Here is a 23503-nt window from a genome sequence, read left to right as displayed (position 1 = left end):
AACGATGAACACTGGTAGAGCCAGCCCCTCAAACAGATTGTCCTCGAAAGAAGCTCTGCCAGAAAGCACAGCGCTATAGCTCACTCCCTGGCTGAGCACCCCAGAGCAGCCCTTGCCTCCAAAATGTTGCTCCATGAGGAATGCCAAAAACTACTCCTTCCAGCACAGCCTGTAACAGGCATTGCAGAAAACAGGATCCTTCCTGAAGTCAGTGCTCATGGGATGGAGAGAAGGGTATTTATTAATATCATGTAGATAATGATAAAAGTGCTGATTCCAAAACGCCCCTCCCTGGAAATAGAGCTGTTCTGGCTCCAACAATTACCTGACAGTTCAACAAGACAAAAGTGAAAAAAAACAACAAGAAAAAAACCTAGAAGAGAAACTGGATTCAGGTGCAGCAGTTCCACAATATGCCAGAGGTCACTCAGAGTCCCCTGGTGGCCAATAATACTGAACTTGTTCAACAAGCAATTTAGTGACAGCCTCACGGTCATAGGGAGGAGGGGAGGGGGAAGTGCTGCACAACAGAGTATTGGATTTTAAATGTCACTCGGAGCTGCAGGGCGTTAGTGCAAGGTTTATGACACGTTGGCTGTTTTTGAGGTGGTGGATGCTCAAAGTCAGAACTATCTCTCCCATCTTCCAGACCTGCAAGGCAAGTACCAAAAATGTTTTGGAAGGAGATGCCAGGGCGCTCTGGTTATGCACTCTGAAGAGAGACGAAGCAGCCATTGATGGGGAGCTAGTTCCTTTGCTGTTGTGCTCTTGTTAGTCATTCCTCTCTGATAAAAAAACTGATTCAATCTGCAGGGCCACAGCTTTGATCAGCAAAGCCGGTAAAGTAGCTCAAATATACTTTGGTCTATCACAAGGAGGTATGTGATCCAGAGAAACAGGGATCAGAAGACATGGCAATGAGAAAGTTGTGGTGTATGATTCAATGATCAATGCCTTGTCCAGGCTACTTTTAAATGACAAAAGATCTGGGGCTTACTCCAGAGGCTCCAGTTTGACCAGTTTTATTATCTGAAAATGCTTCCTGTGCTTCCATTTACCTATGTTTAATTCTGTCATTTGCAATGCGAAATTTTCCAAAGTTTGTATTTTCTTCCACATGCATCATGAAAACATACAAACAGTAGGAAGGAGGGCTGGATTGTGTCTGGAAGCCGGTTTGGCTGGAAAGGGTTGTGAGTGAACAGAACTTTATGGGAAACATCAGTGTTGGATGCATGGATAGGAATAGGAGAAAATGGATCATGTGTTCAGGTATCATATGTGAATGAATTTTTTTTATGCAAATATGTGCCTACAATATGCTGGGTGTGACAGAAAGGAAGGGAATCCTGCTCTATTGCATTTAAGAGCCACTTGCTATCACAGCATGATCCTGCAACTGTAGACAGAAATAAAATGCTCATGTTTTGTTGCTGTCATAACACAGGGGAAGAATATAAAGTAGCCTGCAATGGTTAAATTCCACTTTCAACATCTGAGTGTAAAGTGACTCATCTGGAAGCACGACGGCTGCATAAAGCCCTCTTTTAACGAGCAGGTCCCTGCACAGTCCTCACTGCGGCTTCTGGCTTTAAAAACCTGGCAGGGACATGGAGATTTTCTTTTCTTCTTATTGCTCATTCAGGCAGATTCCTCTAAAATGGCTGGATGGAAGGGAGGGTCTCCTTGGTTTTATTTCCAGCTCGTCTGCCTATATGAGCAAGGGTTAGTCTTCATCTCAAGCTGTCACTCATTACTTGGCTATTCAATAAGTCAAATAATGATAATGAACTAATGATAAAATAATAATATAATAACACTACTACTACTACTACTACTACTACTACTACTAATTTCTATGGTGGTTCTGTGTGAGTTATTACCTACTGCACATAACATTTCCGAGACAATCTTCTGTGCAGTCTCTGAACAAGCCTTCCCTGTTTGCCTTCTCCTGTACAGCTTTGCCTGAGGATACTGTGTCACATCAGAGAGGAGGAAAAATCCTGAGGCTCTCTCTCATTACAGAATAATCTCTATTAGCATTTCATTGTTTAATCCAAAGAAACAAGAAACAAAAAAGGAGTCTTTGAGCTCAAAACCACAACTGAGTTGCTGCAGTGTAATAGTTTTCAAGCATCAACTCAGTCATAGCAGCAAAAGGGCAGAGTTCTTTTGGTCCCCCCTCTATTATTAAGTAACTTAAAATAAATCTCTTGCTGAAGTTCAAGCTGGTACATTTTAACTTGTCTTCACCATAACTTTCAGACTGAGTACCAAGGATGGACTGACACATGACTTTCCTCAATCCACAGTATCTTGTTCGCACCTCTGCGTGATACCTTTTGTTGTCAAGGAGGTGTGACCTTCTGGTTTAAGATATGTACAGGACCTTAAGAATCTGCTGCAGGACACCAAGATTTCAGTGAAGTCACAGATAAAAGAGGCTAGGAGCGCAGATGGAATCAATTCTATTGCCTATCATTTTATTAGCAGAAATGTTAAGAACATGCCCTGATCTCCCCAAGCACGTCGGGGCCTCATTGCTCTTGCCAAGTTAGAACACAGCAATATCAAGTAGGAGTTCAGATTAAAGAGGATTCAGACCAAACGGATGAAAGCAACCCCAGAATACAATGTCTAGAAGATGAGAGAGTATCCTGAGAGGTAAATGACTTTTTCAAGGTCATACACTGATAAGAAGTAGGGCTGAGAGTTAACCCAGGGCTCTTAAATCCCGACCCAGTGTTCTAACCTTTAACAGTGTTGCCTCCATCTTTCAGCTGAGTAATTCCCAGCAGGAAGATGGGGAAATGAATGGGTGCCAAAGCTTTTTTCGTGCCAATTTTAGCATTGAATTTTCTGCCATCATCTACCAAAATGGCTTGGGATGCAGGGCTGTTTTTAAAAGTAGGACATGGTTACTTGGGATTAAACGCAGTCAGGTAAAATGAGACTTCAATATCATCTAAAACTTCTTTCTGGTGAGAGTCCCTGCAATGCAGAATAGTTTCCTAGGGAAGTACTGGGGCTTCTTGTTTACGACATTTTAAGCCAGACTGAACAAATTTCTAGAAAAAAAAGTCTGTGAAAACTGATTCTGTATCAAGATTTGTCCTTTTTTTAATTTTTTTTTTAAACTTCTAAGAATCCGTGGTGCAAAGGCCTTGAATTTAGCCTGCAATATGTGGTAACATGGCCTCTGTGGGAGAAAGAAACAGTAACTATTTCATTGAGCAATGATCAGAAAATATAGGAAAAAGCACCATGGTAGTAGTGAACTTAAGATGTGATTATTCAGATAGATTTCAATACTGGAATGGGGTCTGACTTGCTCTTAATCTCCCAGTGTATCTGGGACAACACAACTGATAGAGGTTTTTCAGTAAAGATTGCAAGTGAATAGTCTGCTGATAAGGGCATGAGATACAGTATGGATTTGCACGGATCACCTTGCTATTGTCCCATTCTTGGGTTTTCATCTGTGTGTGGATTAGCTCATAGGACGGCTCCATTGCATCCACGTCTGGCTTGGGGTAGCCGGGGATGACGTTGTGTAGCTGGAACCCGAAGGTGAGCAGCCAACTGTTGACATCTGGAAGGGAAGAGAAGCATAAATAAGATTACCTGATCTCTCAAGCAGGATTGCCCAGGAGAAGGCCTAGAGGAGAACCCCATGGCGGTTGGCACTGTAGCAGGCTGGCCAAAACGATGAGTGTTTACTTTGTGTGAAGAGCACAAATATTAATGGTCCTTGAAAGATCTGTGTGCCAAGAGCTGGGCTTTCCACCTCCAACCAGAGCCAAATTCTGCACTTTCTCAGCTCTGAAACAGAAGCGTTGGCAGTGAGCAAATGGCCCAAATCAAAGCCAACTCCACGTCTGCCCTTCATGAGCAAGAATCAGGCACTGCTCAAAGGTATGCAGGAGAAGTGCAGGACTAGCAATACATTTGGAGGCTGAAATGCTCCATCTGAATGGGAAATGTTATCAAGTCCTAAAGTAAGTTCTGAACTCCTCACTCACAATACTTCTCTCACTGAGGACTCTCAAAAGGCCTGCAGGCTGAAGACTAAATTTAGAGCTGTGTGAGCCAGAACAGCAGGACATCCTGGATGGACAGCACAGGCATTTAGCAGGTGCTCATGCAAGAGGCTCTGGATATGTTTTTGCTTTTTCCATGGCATTTCCACCTCAGTTCTGAGTTTCCTGGCATTTTTCAAAAGAAAGTGTAGTTTAAGTATTAAACCAGTGTAAAGTCACATGTCATCTCTTACAGTGACATTTACAGTCAGCCTGCAAGGTAAATTATAGTTAAAATAAGTGTACAAATACGAGACTACTTTGCTTGGGTACTTTTTAGAAACCTCTTAAAAGAAGTCCATAGATGGTGAGAAAACTTCTGGCTGCTAGTGAAAACTACTGTCTTGTGCAAAAGAGGGACCACTGGCACTAAAGGGTACATGATGGAAAAGCCATTTGGGACACCATTCCTGCATTTAGTTGCCAGTAGATTACTAAGTCTTCCTTGATATTTGAGTGCACAGCTCTTAGGAATAGCAGTTGAAAGTTAATCCATTGGAGGAAATAATGATGAGGTTGAGTAACTCCCAGATCTGCTTGGGATCAGCATCACTTCCCCCTTAACTTCAGAGTGTTTCATGATCTCACCTTGTTTGCCTTCACTGAACTCCAGAGGACACACCTGCTACAGTCCCTGAGCAATACAATGTGCATTTGGCACACAAATAGCAATTGCAAGAAAAACAAAGGTATGAAGGTAAAGTTTAACTAATATCAGCTCCCAGGAGTCGTAGGTGTTTGGATGTAACTGGAATTGTGTTGGTGATTGCTCTGCTTCAAGCTGACAGTGCAAGGGGCTTGATTTTCATTTTGCTAAACTCAATAAGCGTTGTTGAAACAATCTGAAGAAGGAATCAATTTAAATAATCAAATATGCATCTCTGAATATTTTTTTCTCTATTCCCATGAGCCTAAATGAATGTTTTGAAGAACCGGTTGGAAAAGAAATTATGGATGCTAGTGGCAAATAAGGCACTTCCAGATGACTGGAGAATCAGGAGCCAAACAAACACACTATCTGTTGCTTGTTTTCCTACAGGCTAAAATGTTGCGATTGGGCAGATATCCAAAAAGCCCTTGCGACAATCCATGTGGAAGGGGGAGGATTTCTGTAATAAAAACACTTCTGTTCACTCAATGTACAGATTGTTTTTGGAGTGTCTTTGAAACAGAGAGGTTGGGGGAGAGGAAAGAAATGAAAAGGCTCATTTAATTATTTTGTTGCTTAGCACTAAGCCAGCCTGCTTCCAAATTCTTCTCATCTCAAATGAAGACCTTTGATGTACATATTGTGGACCAGGTGGTCAGGAGAACAAAGTAAAACCGTGAAGGTCAGCATTGGAGCAGGAACCATTTCCCAAGCACTTCAAAAATGTGAAAAATAATACAGAGCATGGATGCTGAACTGCTGAAAAATATGTAACATGTCCGGAAATATCCAAGACAGGGGTTTTTTTGATACTTCTCAGAAAGCTGACTTTCAACACATTTGCAAACAGGAATTTGTTCTTTTTGGGAAGAGGTGTTGGAATACCCAGAACACAAAAAAAGAAAGCCCCGCCAAAATCATAGGAGGAAGGTGTGGAGCTGAGAAAACAGAGGGGAAAATACTAATTTGCCAAGAGGCAGTGACAACTTTTTTGACAGAAAAGTACATTTCACATCACATAGGTTTTTTTCAGCTACAGTAACCCTGCCAACACATTTCAAAGTAAATTCATTTGAGGGCAAAGAAAAAGGGTGCTTAATGTAGACACATGTAATGGAAATGTCAGTTCAATCCATCAAGATTGCTGAAGCTGGCAGCAAAGCTCTGCACCATGAAGTGTACAATCACTAAAATATTCATGTTTAACAATGGGCCCCTCAAAACACAAATACCTGCTTCTCCTGCTCTCCCCTCTGCATGCCTCCAATTTGTATCCACAAGCTCGGAGACCTCATCAGTGCAAACAAAAGCACGTGTTAGTCCCCCATGTCCTGGGCACTGATCTCCCCTAAGGACAGCAGATCCCAGGGTGGGAATGTGGAGGGACAGAAAGTGCCAAACTGGGCAGATTTGGTTGTGATGACAAAGGCACTCTCATCATGGGTCCTGCCCACAAGGTGACTGAAAGCTTGAGCAGAAAGAAATGCTGGGGCAGAAGCTTTGTGTCACAGCACTCAGCCCATAGCATGGCCTGCTTCTTCCACACACGGGGAGAGGAGAAACTTAAAATATGTATTTGGGCTCTATATTCTTGTAAAAGTAAAAACCAGAACTTATAAGACCATGGAAAAAGTTATTTGGTGCATATAAAATATTAGTGTATCAGATTTGGACATCTCGATTTTATTGTCAGAGCTGCGTGGGAAGCTATGCACCTGTTCTAAGACAGGGCTAAAAGAAAAAATTTTGTCCTGTCTTAATTTGAGCAGGAAAACAAAATTCTGTTATTATGTCACAAAGCAACAGTTCAAAAACTATATCAGTTCAACAATTTCAAATTAACTTCCATTTTAGTTTTGACTCCTTAATTTTTCTTTTCCAGTTTTCAGTCATTAGTTTACACTTAACTTGAAAAGGTTGAAAACCCAAAAGGAATTCTTATTTTAGGCTGTTTTGGAATTTGTCATTTAGACAATTTTGAGAACTGTTTACAACATTTTTGCTGAGAAATTTCTCAAGCTCAACCCTCTCCCATAAACAAATTCAGTTTTGACGAATGAGCATTTTCTGATAGGAAAAGTTATCTTGAGGTATTTGCTGCCAGCCTTAATTATCAGAGTGAGGCCAACACACAGGTTCTTAGCCTGTATCTTTTGACATATTTTACTTCCCTTGTGGCATCATCTTCTCAGCTCTGGAGAAAACAGCTTTTCATTAAAAAACCCACAATATAATCCTTATGTTTATTGCAGAAGAACATGAAAACATGAATCCTAATGGCTAGAAAAACAAGCAGAATAGAACCTAGGATTTTTACTTTGCAATATTTATTTGCCATTAAGCCAATTTCATAACTCAGGGGAACGCAGTTATTGTTGAATATGGAAAAGTTGTGATAGATGCAGCAGGAGCATTTAAAAATTAATTCTATCTCAAGAAGTATGTACATTTGGTTTGTGATTGTGACACTGGGTTTTTCAAAGGGAAGTATCTAGAAAAGAGTCCTACCAAAACAGTTGTCTTAAAAATTGCTACCAGTGTTGCACACAGTATGAAACTAGTATGAAACTGGATTTGAAGGGGGAAAGGACTAGAGATAATCCTGGGGGCAGCACACCAATGCTAGAGGGATGGAAGGCTAGTGAGGTCATTCAGCTTGCTATCAGTACAGGCAGATGGAAATGAAAGTCTGTCCAGGTGTCCAAGAAGGCCAGTGACATCCTGGCTGTATCAGAAATAATGTGTCCAGCAGGACCAGGGCAGTGACTGTCCCCATGAACTTAAGTAACTGGTAAGGCCACACTTCTGATCCTGTGTTCACTTTCATGACAAGAAAGACATCGAGGTGCTGGAGCATGTCCCGAGAACGGCAACAGAGCTGGGGAAGGGTCTGGAGCCCAAGTCTGATGAAGGAAGGTTGCAGTGAGGTGGAGATCAGTCTCTTCTCCCAGGTAACAAGAACAGGACAAGAGAAAATGGTCTCAAGTTGTGCCAGGGGAGGTTTAGATTGGATATTGGGGAAAATTTCTTCACAGAAAGGATTGTCAAGCACTGGAAGAGGCTACCTAGGGCAGTGGTGGGGCCACCATGCCAAGACGGATTTAAAAGATGTATAGATGTGGCATTTGGTACATGGTTTAGTGGTAGACTTGGTAGTCAGAATGACCCAAACATACATAGAGCTCATATTACTGCCACTTTACAAAGTCCCAGGGGAAGCAGTTCAGAGATTATGTCAAGCTGTTGGGTAGGTGTGCCCCAAAATCTGGCCTTTAAGCCTAAAGCATCTGCTTTTTTTTTGTAGAATCTGTTAATTCTGTGGGGCAGATTAACTTTGAACTACATAGTTAGCAGTGTTGTAGTCATGTAGCCACTCTGAAATGGCTGACTGTAATGAAAGGTTTAAGTTACTTTGCCATTCTGCTAGAACAAATCTGTATGTCATTTGTTTAGTTGCAAATAAATCTCTAGGCAAAACTACGTAAACAGAGCTGCCCCTCTACAAAGAGAAAGGTTATCAGGACATTAATTGGTAGCTAAACTTGGGATATCTGAGGGGATGAAAATCTGGAAGCAAAATAAAAAGAACAAACACCAAAGATGAGAAAAGGAAAAAGGTTTGGGAATTACAATTTCCATCTATGCTAATGAATTAAACATACCCTGGACATAGGGGTAAACTGCAAACTAAAACTTATGTCCATTTTATTAAAGATTGGAAAACCTCCTGATCAGGACACTGAGAGAGGAGATACGTATTGGACTGGTTTTGACTAGGATAAATTTCTTTATAGTACCTACTATGGGTCTGTGTTTTGTATTTGTGCTGGAAGTGGTGTTGATAACACAGGGATGGTTTCATTATTACTGAGCAGTGCTTACACAGATTAAAGGCCTTTTCTGCTCCTCACCCCACCCCTCCAGCAAGGAGGCTGGGGGTGCACAAGGAGGCTGGGAGGGGACACAGCTGGGACAGTGGATCCCAACTGACTCAAGGGACATCCCAGACCACCATGTGGCATCATGCTCAGCATGATGTAAGACTGGGAGAAGCAGACAGAAGGAGAGGACATTCAGAGTGTTGGTGTTTGTCTTACCAAGTCACCCTTATGTGTGATGGAGCCCTTTGTCCTTGGGATGGCTGAACATCTACCTGCCCATGGGAAGTGGTGAAGGAATTCCTTGTTTTACTTTGCTTGCACAGGTAGCTTTTGCTTTTCCTGTTCAACTGTCTTTATCTCGGCCCACGAGTTTTCTCACTTTTTCAGTTCTCTCCCTCATCCCACCTCAGGGGGAGTGATTGAGCAGTTGTGTGGGGCTTAGTTCCTTCTGAGGTTAAACCATGACACCTATTCACTGATGGCAAGGTTGAGAAAATGTTAATTAATTTAAATGTCTTACCTGTCATGTAACATTTGATATCCTGAGAGTTGCTAATGGGGTTGTTGTTTTTGAACATATACAGGTTGAAAGGCATTATATTATTGCTACTCAGATGCTTCCACATATCATGGTCTGGACTTGTCCACCGACCCGCTAGCACATCATAGTCTCTCCGTCCCATGTGGATAAGCTTTGTGAGGGGGTCATACAGTCCTCCATGGTAGCCAATGATGATCTGGAAGTTGGGATTGGTGTCCATATAGATCTCCCCATATGCTGTGTACAGTATCTGCTTGATCATTAAGCCAGTCCCGCTGAAAACAGCCAGAGGAGTGCCGATGTTATCGCAGGCTATGTAGAATTCATCACCGCTGCTGAGCTCCATTGCAAAGAGGTGGCCTTGGAGGTCATAGTAAAGGGAGGTGATCTCAGAACTTGAGTGGTTGTACAGATGGGTGACCTTGGTTGGGTTGGTCAGATCTGCATAGAAGAACTGCAAGTGATGACCATGGCTGGTTTTGCTGGAGACTCTCCTCCCTAGGCCATCATAGCGGTACTTCACACTCCACCCACTAACTTTATTGTAGGCTTTGATGAGCAGGCCAGCTGAATTGTACTCAAAAATATCATTGCCCCTTTGCTTCAGGAAGCCATCTTCATCCATTTTGTACTGCACATCCCCCAGTCTAGTAATTCTATCCCTGAGGTCATACCTGAGCGGTGTAAGGCGAGCACTATTCCCTGGACTCAACAAATGGAGGTTTCCATTTAGGTCATAGCTGTAACGCCAGAGTGGTTTGTCATTGATAGACACTGTCTGCAACTGGCCATCAGCATCATATTCATATGAGTACCTAGTTGTGTTTGCATAAGGGCCAACCTTCAGCTCTTTCTTAACCACTCTTCCCATGTTGTCGTACTGCACAGTCATCCAGTACATGAGAGACCGGAATATCTCATACTGGACCTCCTTCATTCTGCCATAGGCATCAAAATGTTTAGTATGAGTCATGACAGCAGTGGTGATAATCTGGTTGATATCGTAGTAAATTACTCCAAATTTACCAAATTGCTCAGTTTTGCCTGACACGTCATCATACCTGTAGAGATCAATAGGTAAAGGTGTCTCGTTGATGACTGCTTGCATGCTGGTCACCCGAAAGCTGTTGTCATAATTGTAGTCAAAGCGTGCATTCACCATGCCTTCCTCAGTGAAGCGGAAAATCTGTCGATCAATGAGGGGCCCTATTTGTCTGTACCTGATTGTACAGGTGAACCCTTCATTCTGCAAGTTGATGGTCTTCAGCATGCCAGCAGTTTCATCGTAAGTGAAACTGATCTTTGTGGTGTCATAGAGCATCTCAGCTAACTTGGACAATTTTCCGTACTTGTAGATGACACGTCTCCCTGTGCCCAAGTACAAAGTGTGGAGGAGCTGCTCATCCTCTGTGAAATCCTGAATAACCGAGGCGTTGCCTTCTGGTGGTCGGTAAATGTTCCTGTAGTAGCCAATGGAACGAATGGTTTCTAAAGTCTGACGCGCAACATTGGGCATGGTCACCGATGACAACCGGTCATTCTTGTCAAACTCAAAGATGTACTGTCTCTGGCTGTGAAGGAGCAGCACCATGGACTGGATGGGAAGAAGGAAAGTACAGATTATATTCCCAGGTTTTGAGTAAAATTATACTCTCACAAAACCTGTAAAATTCTTCAATCCAAAGAGCAGGGCAATTGAGACAAATCTCTGCACCCATAGAATTAAACAGGGAGAGGCAAGCAGCTGCAGAGCACATCAAGTATCCCCAAGCAGGAGTGGGTCAGAGAAAGAAGCAGTCAATGCAGTGAGGAAGGTCTAAGTTCAGAATGCTCAGTAGTTCAAATCAATACCCTGTAGCTGACTGTCTCTACCCAAATTCCCTGTGCCAATAACTTTTACAGACTAAATAAATAAAATCGGTAAACCTACTTAAACACGCTTGAAAAAGTATCCCCCAACACCTTCCAATGCTGAATTAATTCACTGTGTCACCTTATCCTCTGTTATTCTCTTACTCCCAACTTCTGTGTGCATGCTTATTTGTTCTGGGATTTTTTTGAATATAACAAAAAATCCACATAGATTACATAATACAAGGAGTAAGTCAATACTTTTTCCTTTTTTAAAAATATGGTACTACAGTTTCCTTAAACTGTTTTAGAGATGGATGCTATAAAAAAATCAGGAATAAAAAATTCCAGTCCCAGGTATATAGCATATGGATCTATAGGTCACTGGGCAGTGTAACAATTAATGGTAATACCCAGAAAAATTAAGTCCCACACGAATCTACAGAATGAAGACCGCAGGACACACTGCAAAGTGTGCTACAACAGTGTGGCTGGATTTATGCCTTGCACTTTTTAATTACATGTATTTCCTATAAAGCAGGAATGGCCCGCATGAAGAATGCCGGATGTCAGACTGTATGGGTTGTTTTCACATGGAAAAACCCAGTGGAAATTTCTACTATTCACTCTGATGACATTACCTGAATATATTTTATATTGCAGTTAACTCAACAAATGAAAATTGTGCTTAAAAAAGATGTGAAGGAGTGCAGCTGAACTGATGCCAAAGGAGTAAAGCCCAAGCGCTTCAAAGGCACTGTCTCTGAGTGGTAAGAGGATTCTTACCTTCTCCAAGTAAGTGTAGCTCCATGATTTGCCATCAGCAAAGATCCTGGATGTAATTCTGCCGGACTGGTCATACTCCATCCTTTCTGACATTGTGCCCCTCTGAATCCCCGCAATGTGCCCTCCTGGGGAATAGGTGACATTGACCCCATTCAGTCTGCTGCTTGGTGACCAGAGACTGGGCCTCCCTGCCTGGTCGTAGAGGATGCGGAGCGTGAACTTCCGGTGGTCATCATAGATTTTCTCTGTCCTTGTCACACGATCAAAGTCAAGAGACAGCAGGTTTCTGTTGTGAACCTACAGGAAAGAGATGAAGAATTAGGAAGCTGGAAACAGTTTTAAGTTAGAAAGACCAGCCTTGTTTCACCAAATGCCTCTTTACACCACACTGGAGAGTAATGCAAGTTTGCGGACAATACAAAACTGGAAGAAGCTGTTGACTCCCTCAAAGGCAGGGAGGCCCTGCAAAGAGACCTTGACAATTTAGAGGACTGCAGTCACCAACTATATAAAGTTCACTGGGGAAAAGTGCTGGATTCTACACCTGGGATGGAGCAACCCTGGATGTTCGTACAGGCTGGGGAATGAGATGCTGGAAAGCTGTGCTGGGAAAGGAACCTGGGTGTCCTGGTCTACAGCAAGTTGAATATGAGTCAGCAGTGCCCTGGCAGCCAGGAGGGCCAATCGTGTCCTGGGGGGCATCAGGAAAAGCATCCCCAACTGGTCAAGGGAGGGGATTGTCCTGCTCTGCTCTGCACTGGTTTGGCCTCACCTTGAATATTGTGTGCAGTTTTGGGTGTCACAAGATAAGAAAAATATTAAGCTATTGGAGAGCAACCAAAGGAGGGCAATGAAGATGTTGAAGTGCCTTGAGGGGAAGCCATATGAGGAGTGGCTGAGGTTGCTTGATCTGTTCAGCCTGGAGAAGAGGAGATTTAGGGGAGACCTCATTGCAGTCTACAACTTCCTCGTGAAGGGAAGCGGAGGGTCAGGCACTGATCTGTGGTGACCAGTGACAGGACCCAAGGGGATGGCCTGAAGTTGTGTCAGGGGAGGTTTAGGTTGGATATTAGGAAAGGTTCTAAACCCAGAGGGCGTTTGGGTGCTGGAACAGGCTCCCCAGGGAAATGGTCACAGCATAAAGCCTGACAGAGTTCAAGAAGCATTTGGATGATACTCTCAGACACATGGTGTGACTCTTGGGGATGGTCCTGTGCAGGGCCAGGAGTTGGACTCAGTTACCCTTGCGGGTCCCTTCCAACTCAGCATATTCTGTGATTTGGTGAAATACGGAGGCCTTGACCACTGTAGATTTTGCACAGAGCAGCAACTTTCCTGTAAGAACTGGAGTTTTAACTTCATTGTCCCGGGGTTATTCAGAGTGGCATAATTATACTCCTCATACCTCCAGTGTCTCTGCATTTCCAAAGATCAAAGGTATCTACTTCAAAGGTAGGAGCAGGAATATATTTTGGTTCATAGATTGTGGTGCACAGCAATACAAAAAGGAGCTGACAATACAACTCATGTTTAGCCACGTGTGCAAGGAGACTTACAAAGCCACATAACAACAGCAGCAAAGTACTGAGTCAGTATGAAAAGCAACATTCCCAGTATGAGCTTGCCAGTGAAGATAGCTCTTTCTCCATCTCACCGCTTCTAAACCTCTTTCAGCTGGTGAACCTCTCTTTTCTAGAAAGGTGCAGATTCTTCTTGGATGAATTTCAAACTCCAAAGAGCTGACTTAAGTCTTCAGTGCCCTTCGCAGTCCTTCAGCTGCAGTCAATAAACCAGAATTTGCTGTTTGCTATGAGGTCTTCAGACCAGGCTAAAAACACTACTCTATACTGCTTTGGGTAAAGCTGATACTCCTGATTGGAAGTATTCAAAAAACGTCTGGATATGGCATTGAGAACACGGTCTAGCGGTGAACATGGTGGTGGTGCTTATTTCGGTTGGATTTGATGACCTTTGCATGGTTAGACTTGACAATCTTAGAGGTCTTTTCCAACTTGAACCATCTATGTATGATTCTATAATTCTATGACCTGAGCACTGTTCTCAGCCCTGCTCCAGCTTTGATTTTGGCCATTGCTTTATGATGTATGATTGAATTCCTACTGTATTTTTGGGGTTGTGGGAGTATTTGAGAGCTAAACAGTGAGAGGAAGGATGGGGTCAAACAAACAAGGAAGAGGTTCCTCAGCCCTGGCAGAACAGGAGAGGGAAAGGCTGGATCACTGCAGTGTCTTCGTGTTGCATGGGGAGATGTCTATGCTGAAGCCTAGAGAACAGGGACACCATAACATCAGAATTCAAAAGAAGGTATCTCAGGAGCTGGGGAGAGAAAGAATTGGTGCCATGATGTGTGAGGATGATGTAAGAGAGAAGGCAAGTGCAAGAATGATTTTCAACTTATGAATAACAATGCTAATAGGTGGGTATGACTTGAGGAAAGAAACATTGTGGAAATGTAGACAATGCTCTAATTAAATACGTGTGAAATAGAATGTAAATGTGTAATGGTAGAAAGGAGAAATCAGCCAATAGTCCACTGTAACAGGGAAGCTGGAAAATAAATAAAAAGGTACTAAAATTCTAAGTACAGAGGTACATGTGTAACTAAGAGCAATTTAATATCTCATAGGTGTTTGCTGCTATTTATAGAGACATAGGAGTGGTAATTTCTTGCAAAAAAGAAAAACAAAGCAGGAAGGAATAGCATCTCTGCCTCCCATCTATTCACAGAGAGCTCCAGCCTGGCAGCTGCAGCTTCTTCTGCTCCTGGTCTTCACCAAGAAAGCTGGAAACAGCTTTTCCAGGGTTGGGACAGTAATCCAGGCTGAAAGAGGCTTTCACTGAGCAGTGCCATTCACTGTGCTAGAAGGACCAAATAGAAGGTCCCTGGATAGCTCTTAAGCTCAGTTAAAGTCTCTGTATCCCATTATTGATGTCCTAAGTTGTTCCACCCTCCACATGCTCTGGCAAGCAATGTCTGTGGGACTTGTTGGAACCAGTCACCCTTTCCATGAAACTTTTTTTTAATGATTTGTTTTCTCCTGATATCTCTTGCTGTAATGTCTCTTATACTGGAGAAGTGCTGCAGTGCCAACAGTCACCTATCAATGTGATGGGCAAAGTGAACCCTACCCTGCCAGTAGCCTCTGAACAGGGCTTAAATCTTTCTCATCCTTGTTCAAGGGTATGCCTTGTATAGAAGTGAACTTTCTGCAGAACTGACAAGGTTGCAGGCTTCAGTCCGATAATCATGTTTTATGGTGAGCAGCTAAATAAGGTGCCATCTCGGAGACCTTATCCTGCAACAGAGTCTGAAAATCTCCTGCAAAAAGGTTTTGCCCCTTAGACTGTTTGACAAGGCTTGTGATCAGCACCGAATCAAGACAGGGTAAATTTAAATCCACAGTTCACAGTGGATTTGACATCCCATCTAAAATGTGTGAGAGACTAAATTTAACCCCAAACTCATGTTGCACAGTACATTTATAAATCTCTTAGCTTACTCTAGAAAAGAAAGAGCATAAACACACCACCACCTCTGATTCTACAATGCTTCCTATGGTACTCCTTTAGTTTAAATGCTAATTAAATAACATGCATTGATCGCCCTGGGAGCACAAGAGCACAAAAAGGGGAGAATTCTTGTGAAAACACCCTGGCAATCTTCAATGGAGGAGGGCAAAAAATACTTCTGCAATGAGAACTCCAGGAGCCAACAACATCCCTGTGATAAATGGCTGTCTACAAAGAAATTTCCCCAGTGAATTGCTAAAACCATTGGGGTGGCCATATCCAGACTAAATGTCTTGCAGAAATTGTGTAGATCATGCTGGACCATCTTCATTAGTCAACACACCAGGACTGGTTAGCACCATATCCCTCTCTGATAACATGGGTTCTGTGGATTGTCTGGGACACTAGCTCTTGATGCCACCACTAACCTGCTGCCAACGTCTTAGGAAAAACAAAGTGACTTATGACAGGAGTTACTATGGTTAAATAAATAAAAGAGCTGAGCCAGCAGTTCTGCCTCTTTTGGCTGTTCTATTTGCTTCACTGTCAAGAGATTATTTTACATTCTTCTTTATTGAAAAACTCAAGTTTATTTAATAAAAAAAAGGGAAGGAGCCCTGTTCTTGAAGCATAGTTTACCTAATACTCACACTGCAGATGGAGTCTGTGTTGCTGTTGGCCAGTGATGGGTGGAATTCATAGCCAGCCAATTTGCAGAAATATTCACTGCTGGCTGGGTGGATAAAACATCACAACTTTCCATGGGGTGTGTGGGACAGGAGAAGGGAAACTGGCTGCTTTAACATATTTGTGCTGTTTTACAGCTGCCTGGTCAAGTGCAGAGCCAGGTCAGCATTGGTGAGACCGGAAAAAGGTCATGAGGGCTGGCCTCTTTCCCTTCATTCATGTAGAAGCCCCTACCCTGTGCCTTACACCTGTAATAAAGAAACATGTGTATTGTATTATTTTCTAGGGAGGGTCAAGGAGGCAGCTGTGAAACTGGCCTCCTTGTGCTGGGAGCTGGTCGAGCTCATGGTGACAGGTTGTCAGTCCCCAAGGACACTGGGCAACCATGGGAGGAAGAGGCACAACTCATAAAATGTGGATCCATGTGATGGCAGCAGAAAGGATCACTCTTTTACAGTGTCCAGATCCTGTTTTCCTCACTTCAAAAGCTTCTTAGAATGATGCTGCAGCCTCTTTGGGATGTTCTTTCCCCATGGAGCACCATGTCTTTGCTGCTGTCTCATGTAAGCAGTAGGGTGAGGGGAGAGGGAAAGTAGTAATTTAGTCACATACAGCAGAAAATTATAACATTTCTCAAAATGAACAAAAACATATTGAACTTAACTTCCCTAAGTTTCTCCCTTGCCAGGGAAAGCAGTAATTATTGCTGTGAAGGCAGAGGAGAACATGACACAGAGAATATGATAAATCTTGTGCAATCCCCAGGGAGGCAATTAGCACCTTGCAGGTTTTTGTATTAGGGGTGCAGATGCTGCCATGCAGGTACAGACAGGAAGCTTTAAACATCTTTTACACCTTCAGCTACTTTGAACCCCTGAAGAGAGCCATAGCTGAGTCCTTCACCCATGTAAGATGCACTTCTGCTTCACTAGAAGGGCCCTGATAGGCTCAAAATGTGAATAAGTTCTGGCAGATTTATAGAGATACAAGTAACAAGCCTGAAAATTCATTTTGCAAGTGTTTTTCCAACTGTAGTACAATATAAAACAAAGACACATTCTGTGTTTGAATCTACTGCAAAAATTTTTGAACTGACATGGGCAGCTGAGCTGTGGCTAAATGAGTGGAAACTGCTTTGAACACCAAATAGTTGTCACACAGCTGCAAATTTCAGGAGGCTCTCTCCCTTCAGAAAAAGACCCATCTAATAATTTTGTTGGTTATTAAAATAAAATAAAAACCCCGAGACAAACCAAACAAAAAGGGTGATGACAACTGATCTGCAGATATACAGCAGTTCACACTGAAGAAGCAGCTTCAGTTTTCACTACTCTTTGCAGTTTTTCTCCTGGTAACAAAATAAGAGGCTATCAACACAGGGGAAAAAGAACAGAGGCTGGGAGGGGGAGGGTGAAGAGAAATACTTGACAAGTGTGAGCAAGGAGAGATGGGAGAAATCACACCAAGGTGGCAGGGGTCAGGCAGAAGGGAATAAGGAGAGGTGAAGAGAAAGGACTGGGAAACATATATCCTGAAACCAGAACATTGATATTTACTGCAAAGTTTAAGTATGATTAAATAGCTGCAGCCCTTTTGCTGTGGTGGCATTACAGGGCACTAAGTGTTTTTCTCAGAGGGTCTGAATTTGCCAGGTGCTGAGCAGGTTCCTGGGAACAGCTCATCAGCCCGTGACTCTGAGACTAGCAAGGTACAGGGTGAGTGCACAGGACTTGCTATTACAAGTTCCCAGCCTTGCCAGCAGTTAGCAGATGAATTACAGGCTTATTGGGCAAGATCTTTAAACAGCCCTGACAAGTATGAGGGGCATTGTGCGGAACAATGTTTTCAAAACATATCAGTCTCAAGCACAGAAAGGTCCAGGCACTCATGGAGGAGAGAGTACTGTCAGGCTGGAGCTGCTTGTAACACTTCAGGAAACAATGGCAATTGTGGTGCAATGCGTTGTGAGCCCAGCTCTTCAACAGCTTCAACAGATTAGCAAATTTCAGGAATCTAGAGATTTTTCTGAGATTGCCCAATGAACAGTCATCACAGAATCACTCAATGGTTTGGATTGAAGGGGATCTTAAAGATCATCTAGTCCTAACCCCCTTGCCATGGGCAGGGGTATCTTTCATTAGACCAGGTTGCTCCAAGCCCCATCCAACCTGGCCTTGAACAATTCCAGGGATGGGGGATCCACATCATCTCTGGGCAGCCTATGCCAGTGCCTCACTATTCTCGCAGTTAAGAATTTTTTTCTAATTTCTAATCTAAACTCTCCCTCTTTCAGTTTGAAGCCATTTCCCTTTGTCCAATCACTCCATAACCTTGTCAAAAGTCCCTCTCCAGCATTTTTTGAGCCCCTTTAGGTAACAGAAGGTGCTCTAAAGTCTCTCTGGAGCCTTCAGTTGTCCAGGCTGAAGAACCCCAACTCTCTCAGCCAGTCCTGTTATGCCTAGAAAGCTCTCAGTGCTCTGTTCTATTACTGCCAGCAGCACAGGTAGAAAACACCTATACTAATTGGTGAGGTATAGTTATGACTGTCCTTTGCTTGCTTAAACAGCCTGAGGCAATGTTAAACCTGCAGTGGCTGATGGGAGGTCATGCATTCTTGGTGATGTGGAGGTCTTGTAGGGAGATCAGCAGTACCACCTATGTTAGCTAAGGGAACATCAGCACATAAGGAGATATAAGGATATATTCCAATCATAAAATTTGTGTCACTGAGGATGAACAGCCAGTTTTCTGTCCTGCAGCTTCATCCCTAATGCAGACTATACAAATCAGCCCTATCCCTTTTTGCCATGAGACTGGGGACTGATGGGATGGGAAGTGGAGGCCAAGACTGCTCATGATTCTCACTTACCCTCAGTCGACGTCCAAAGACGGTGACCTGCCCTCTTGCTTGCTCCTTCCTTTGCCTCCACTCCACAAGATTGAGTCCATTGTCGATGGGGAGGGTGACATTCCTCTTGCCCACTGTGGGGTTGACGGTGCCAGCCAGCAGATGTGGCTCGGTTTGCAAGGCCACTTCCATGCCGTTGGCAAGCATCAGTCTAAGAGAGCCATCAGCACCAATGTAGTAGCTGTTTCGGACTTGGTCTGAAGACAGAAAAGAGATCTTTGCTGATCTTTGATGATACAGCTCCAGCTTTTCATTCGTTCCCTCCGTCAGGCTGCATCAGCATTTCCGATGATTGTAAACCAAATACACTCTGTTACTCACCTGTCCCGCTCACACTGAGCAAAACATTGGTTTCATCAGCGAAAGTAAATATGGACAATCCCTTTTTCATTCTGATGAGGTTTCTGCACCTCAAATTCTTACAGAAAGTTTTACACAGGTTAAAAAAGGCAACAGTCAAAAAACTGTAATACCTTATCAAAGGATGTGGGTTCAAACCTCTTCCTCTAGGCTAAAACTCTGGGTGGTGAGATATTTGTTTTAAATCAGTCTGACTGAAAACCTTCCATGCTTTTATATCCTAAAGATCTCAATTTCACAACAATATATGAAAAAGTGGGGCCTCCTACTTTCCTCAGCTTATTCACTGTCTCACAAATGACAGGAAATTGCAAAGTGAGTTAATGCTAACCAGTTCCCCAAACAACAACCAAACTCTTTCCCTTGGGAAAGCTTTCAGGAGGCAACTGAAGTCCTCATGTTTGGAGAGAAAGCAGAGGCATTAAGCTCCCACATGTCTCCATACATCTGGCCTCAACTAGGTCTTGAAAAATCAGTGGATTCTGAGGCCAGTATTTGGGAGTTCAGAAGTGGAACAGAAGAGCAATCTCTCTTCTACACCCTTCAGGAATCAGGCAGGCTGAAAGCCCATCCTTTGAATCTCCAGCTGGCATTTCTCTCTGCAGAGAGGAGCTCATGAAGGGTAAGAAAGCATGAGACTTGCTCAATGCAGAATGGCTTTAAAATCATATACAAAGACTGCCTTATCTGAAGCTCCTCAAAAGCTGGAAAATATTACTGTTTCTGTCTTCCAGGGTGCCATAAATTCCTAATTGTGAATAAAAACACCCATTAAAAATTCACACAAAATGTTTTTCCATTCCGAGGCAAGTTCACTGATTGTTCTGCTGTAGCTCAGCAGGAAAAAAGATCACAGAGAAATTATCATCTCTCGACCGGATGAAGTAGATCAGGAAAGAGCACAGTTTGGTATAATTAGGGAAGGAAATCTGACACCAATTGGTCTTTTTTTATGTGGGTCTCATCCTGTTCCTGGTTGTAGCCAGCTGGAGTCCTGCCACAGTGACCTCAGCAGAACCACCACTCAACTTTCTGTACACAGGAGTGACAGTGTGAAAATGCGGGGGCTCAGGATTTTGCCATAAACATACAGCAGTGATCCACAATGCAGATTCAAGTATTTTAGCTCTACCAATGAGTATGTAAGTTGATGGTCTTTGACATAGACTCCAGCCAGATAAACCCCACTCCATGCTTTAGTCTGCAAATGGAGAGTAGGGCCACAGTCAGATGACTGTCGCACTTTTCCTAGATGCTTGGTTTGGCAATAAAGTGTTAGGAGATGCATTTTAAATCAAATCAGTGAAATATCCCTGCATAGCTAATATATTCCTCCCTTCTTTATCCTTCACCAGGAAGCAGGGGAAAGCTTGAAGGTTTACATGAAATTTACCAGACATGTGATGTTCCCTTTGTGTTACATAAGCACCACAGAAGGGTTATTGTCACCAGTACTGTGTGGGAATGTAAATCCTCTACTTTCAACATTTTCCCAAGAGAAGACTCTTCCCTGGTTTTGGAAGGCATTTCTCAAGGGCTACATGAAATCCATGAGCCATTGGATGCTGTATTTTAGGCTGCTTTGGCTCTAGGGCACTACTGCCCTACTTTGGCATTGCACAAATGCTCTCTTTGTCATTAGTCCAGAAGACAAAATCCCACCAGGGTGCTGATGTGCCTGTTGCAGAAGCTCATAAATCCATCCTACAGGAATTTGTAACCGTCTGAAAATTTCTTGTCAGACCTTACCTGTTCACAGCGTGATCCAGGTTTCCTGAAAGGTTCACCAAGAATTTGGCTCACCAAGTCACCTCGTCTGCAACATTATCCAGATCTTCGTTTTAAGATGAATTTCTTCAGATACAAACAGTTTAATAATTTTATACTTCTGAAGATGGTTAAGCTGTTTGTAATTCTGCATGTCCTAATGGCCAGAATGTTCCTGTGCCAGAGGGCAGGACAATGAGAGAATTGACTGTGGTAGCATTATGTAACTGTGCCTTCAGTGCTGAGGGTGTAAATCACATCACAGTCAATTTTCTCACTGAAGGGTACCCAACAGTGGGCTCTACTGCTTAATTAGGCTCTCGAGGTGATACCAACCTCATGTCTGTGCAGTTGCCACATGTCTTAATGTGAGTGAATGGGATGGGGTGGGGTAGGTTGGATCTGCCTTGCAAGCTCAAGTAAAGAATAAGAAAGTCATTGTGTTTCCCTATAGGAATAATGAGGACAGCTTGAGGGGGCTGGTACCCTCTCAGTTGCCCTCTCCAGAAGGAGAAAAATCAGTGCTCAGGCGTAACAGGCACTTTCTTTTAGGAAAGCTTGGTGCTATAGGGAGGGGGAGGGAAATGTGTGTCCCAGAGATGTGGGAACAAATGTCACTCCGGAACATGCTTGTCTCACTTGGAGCAGGTTGTTCCTTACAAGGTGAAAAGATGTTTAACAGCCCATTGTCATCAGGGACAGACTAAATGAAATCTGGAGAGTGAAGAAAGCAGAATCTGAAAGTTCCTTTCCTTTCCCCAAACTCTAGGGAACAGTGGTGATAGCTCATCCTGATCCTAAGGAGGCTTCAGCCTTCAGAACCCGGAGATACAGGCTGGCATTGTTTGTGCAGTACAGGTTCTGCCCCTACCAGTATTTCAGCACAGTGGATCCCCTGCTATTTATTCCTCTTTTCTTTCCCACTTCATCACCTTTCTTCCACCTAATCAGTCCTCTGCTTCTCACCAGAGACAGAACTGTGCTCATTTTCCACAGCCACAAACCGGTCCCACCAGTGGACAGTGGCTGTCCACTTCTCTTTTGTCCCTTGTGCCTCTCCACACCAGCCCTTTAGTTCTAACGCGGACCTACTGGGCACAGGAATGGTAATTTTTTTGGATGCTTCTTTGTGGACGTTTGAACAGCCACTGAACAAAGAATCAGATCTTCAGCAACCAGCTGGAAGCTTGTTCCAGGAGGAGAGTAACTGTTAAGTTAGAAGCCATTAAGAGACTGAAGCAAAGGGGATGGCTGGAAGTGTGGTTCGATTTATGCAACCCTTTTTATTACAACAATAATGGTAATGATGATGGAGGATTGTACTGCGTGAGACTGCACGGCAAGGGGACCGGCTGGGAGTGCAGAAAAACAGCTGCAGAGCAACTGCTGTGCTTGGGAATGTGGCTAAGTAGCTGTGAGTGTGTGTCTGTACCAGCATGTGGGGAGCTCTCGGGCACTGGGGATGCAGGTGATTTTTGGTGCTGGGATTATCAAGACGATGCCTGTTTCCTGATTTTGTGCAGCTTGGTCAGGAAAAGGAACAGTGGTCCAACTCACCTTGGAGCAGGGTGTAGAAGGCTCCTGATGCTGACAGATTGGTTGTTATCGTGACATCATCCTTGCTGGAGGTTTCCACCTGGACGTGCACGGAGCTGTCGGTATCGCTGCGGAAGCTGCTCACTTGGCCAGTAGGGAAGGTCACGTTGGTCAGGCGGCCAAAGCTGTCGTACCTGAAAGGGAGGATGGAGTGAAGTCGACAGCATCAACAGAGAGGTGGGAGGCAGGAATCATCCTATAAAGCAGAGACCAAGTCTTCAAGTCTTCATCCAGATTTCTCCCAGAATAAAATGCATTGTCACTCTGTCAGGCTGTCCTGACTTTTTCTGGCTTCATGAGAAGAAAATCACAGCTTTTAGCTGAAGAAAATGAACAGAAAGTGACTAAATATGTATTAGCCTGCATTTTAACAATATTTTTCCAATTCTTCTCACCTGAACCATGCTTCTTGTTTACGAGAGTAACTTTATTGCTCTTCCACTATACGGTGACTTAGGAAAACACACTGGCTTGTGAATCCTGTCTAGCAGAACTACAAGTTTCTGAAGGCCATCAACTATTTTGTCTGGCTGTGTCCTGAGCTTTTCAGCAATTTATTTTTTTTACTTTTTTTCCCTATCTTATTTAAAAGCTAAATGTTAAGATAGCATCAAGGGCCTGCCAGATTGGTCACATCAGGTAAGAGAACTGTCCTTTGTGAACACGGTGTAGAGCCCCGAGCACAGCTGAAACCCCAATGCCTACCTTTTACTTTACTAGGACCATCTGGAAGGACTGATTTAAAAGCGTAAAAAAGCAGACCAGTTTTCACCCCTACTGTGTCCTTGGCTTTTCCAATGAGGAATCTACATAAGTGCCATCTGGGAAGGTTTCTGTGATGTGGACACCCATGTACCAAGACCC

The 23503-nt window shown here is 43.4% G+C and overlaps 1 protein-coding gene across 10 annotated transcripts in view; it reads right to left on the bottom strand.

Annotated features, from left to right (window-relative positions):
• Positions 1-23503, bottom strand: part of TENM4 (teneurin transmembrane protein 4) — a 601078-nt gene that overhangs the window by 9100 nt on the left and 568475 nt on the right. For all 10 annotated transcript variants that reach the window (XM_032679109.1, XM_032679110.1, XM_032679111.1 and 7 more), the window contains 5 exons: positions 22601-22773; positions 18878-19113; positions 11791-12087; positions 9133-10747; positions 3453-3595 (listed from right to left, as the gene is read on the bottom strand). In XM_032679109.1, coding sequence (XP_032535000.1) covers positions 3453-3595; positions 9133-10747; positions 11791-12087; positions 18878-19113; positions 22601-22773 — 2464 coding nt within the window. The remainder of the gene's footprint in view (positions 1-3452; positions 3596-9132; positions 10748-11790; positions 12088-18877; positions 19114-22600; positions 22774-23503) is intronic.

Source organism: Chiroxiphia lanceolata, chromosome 2 (genome assembly GCF_009829145.1).
Source record: "Chiroxiphia lanceolata isolate bChiLan1 chromosome 2, bChiLan1.pri, whole genome shotgun sequence".
Classification (NCBI taxonomy): Eukaryota; Metazoa; Chordata; class Aves; order Passeriformes; family Pipridae; genus Chiroxiphia; species Chiroxiphia lanceolata.
Note: the sequence above shows the minus strand (reverse complement) of the source record. Positions and strands in the feature narration are given on the sequence as shown.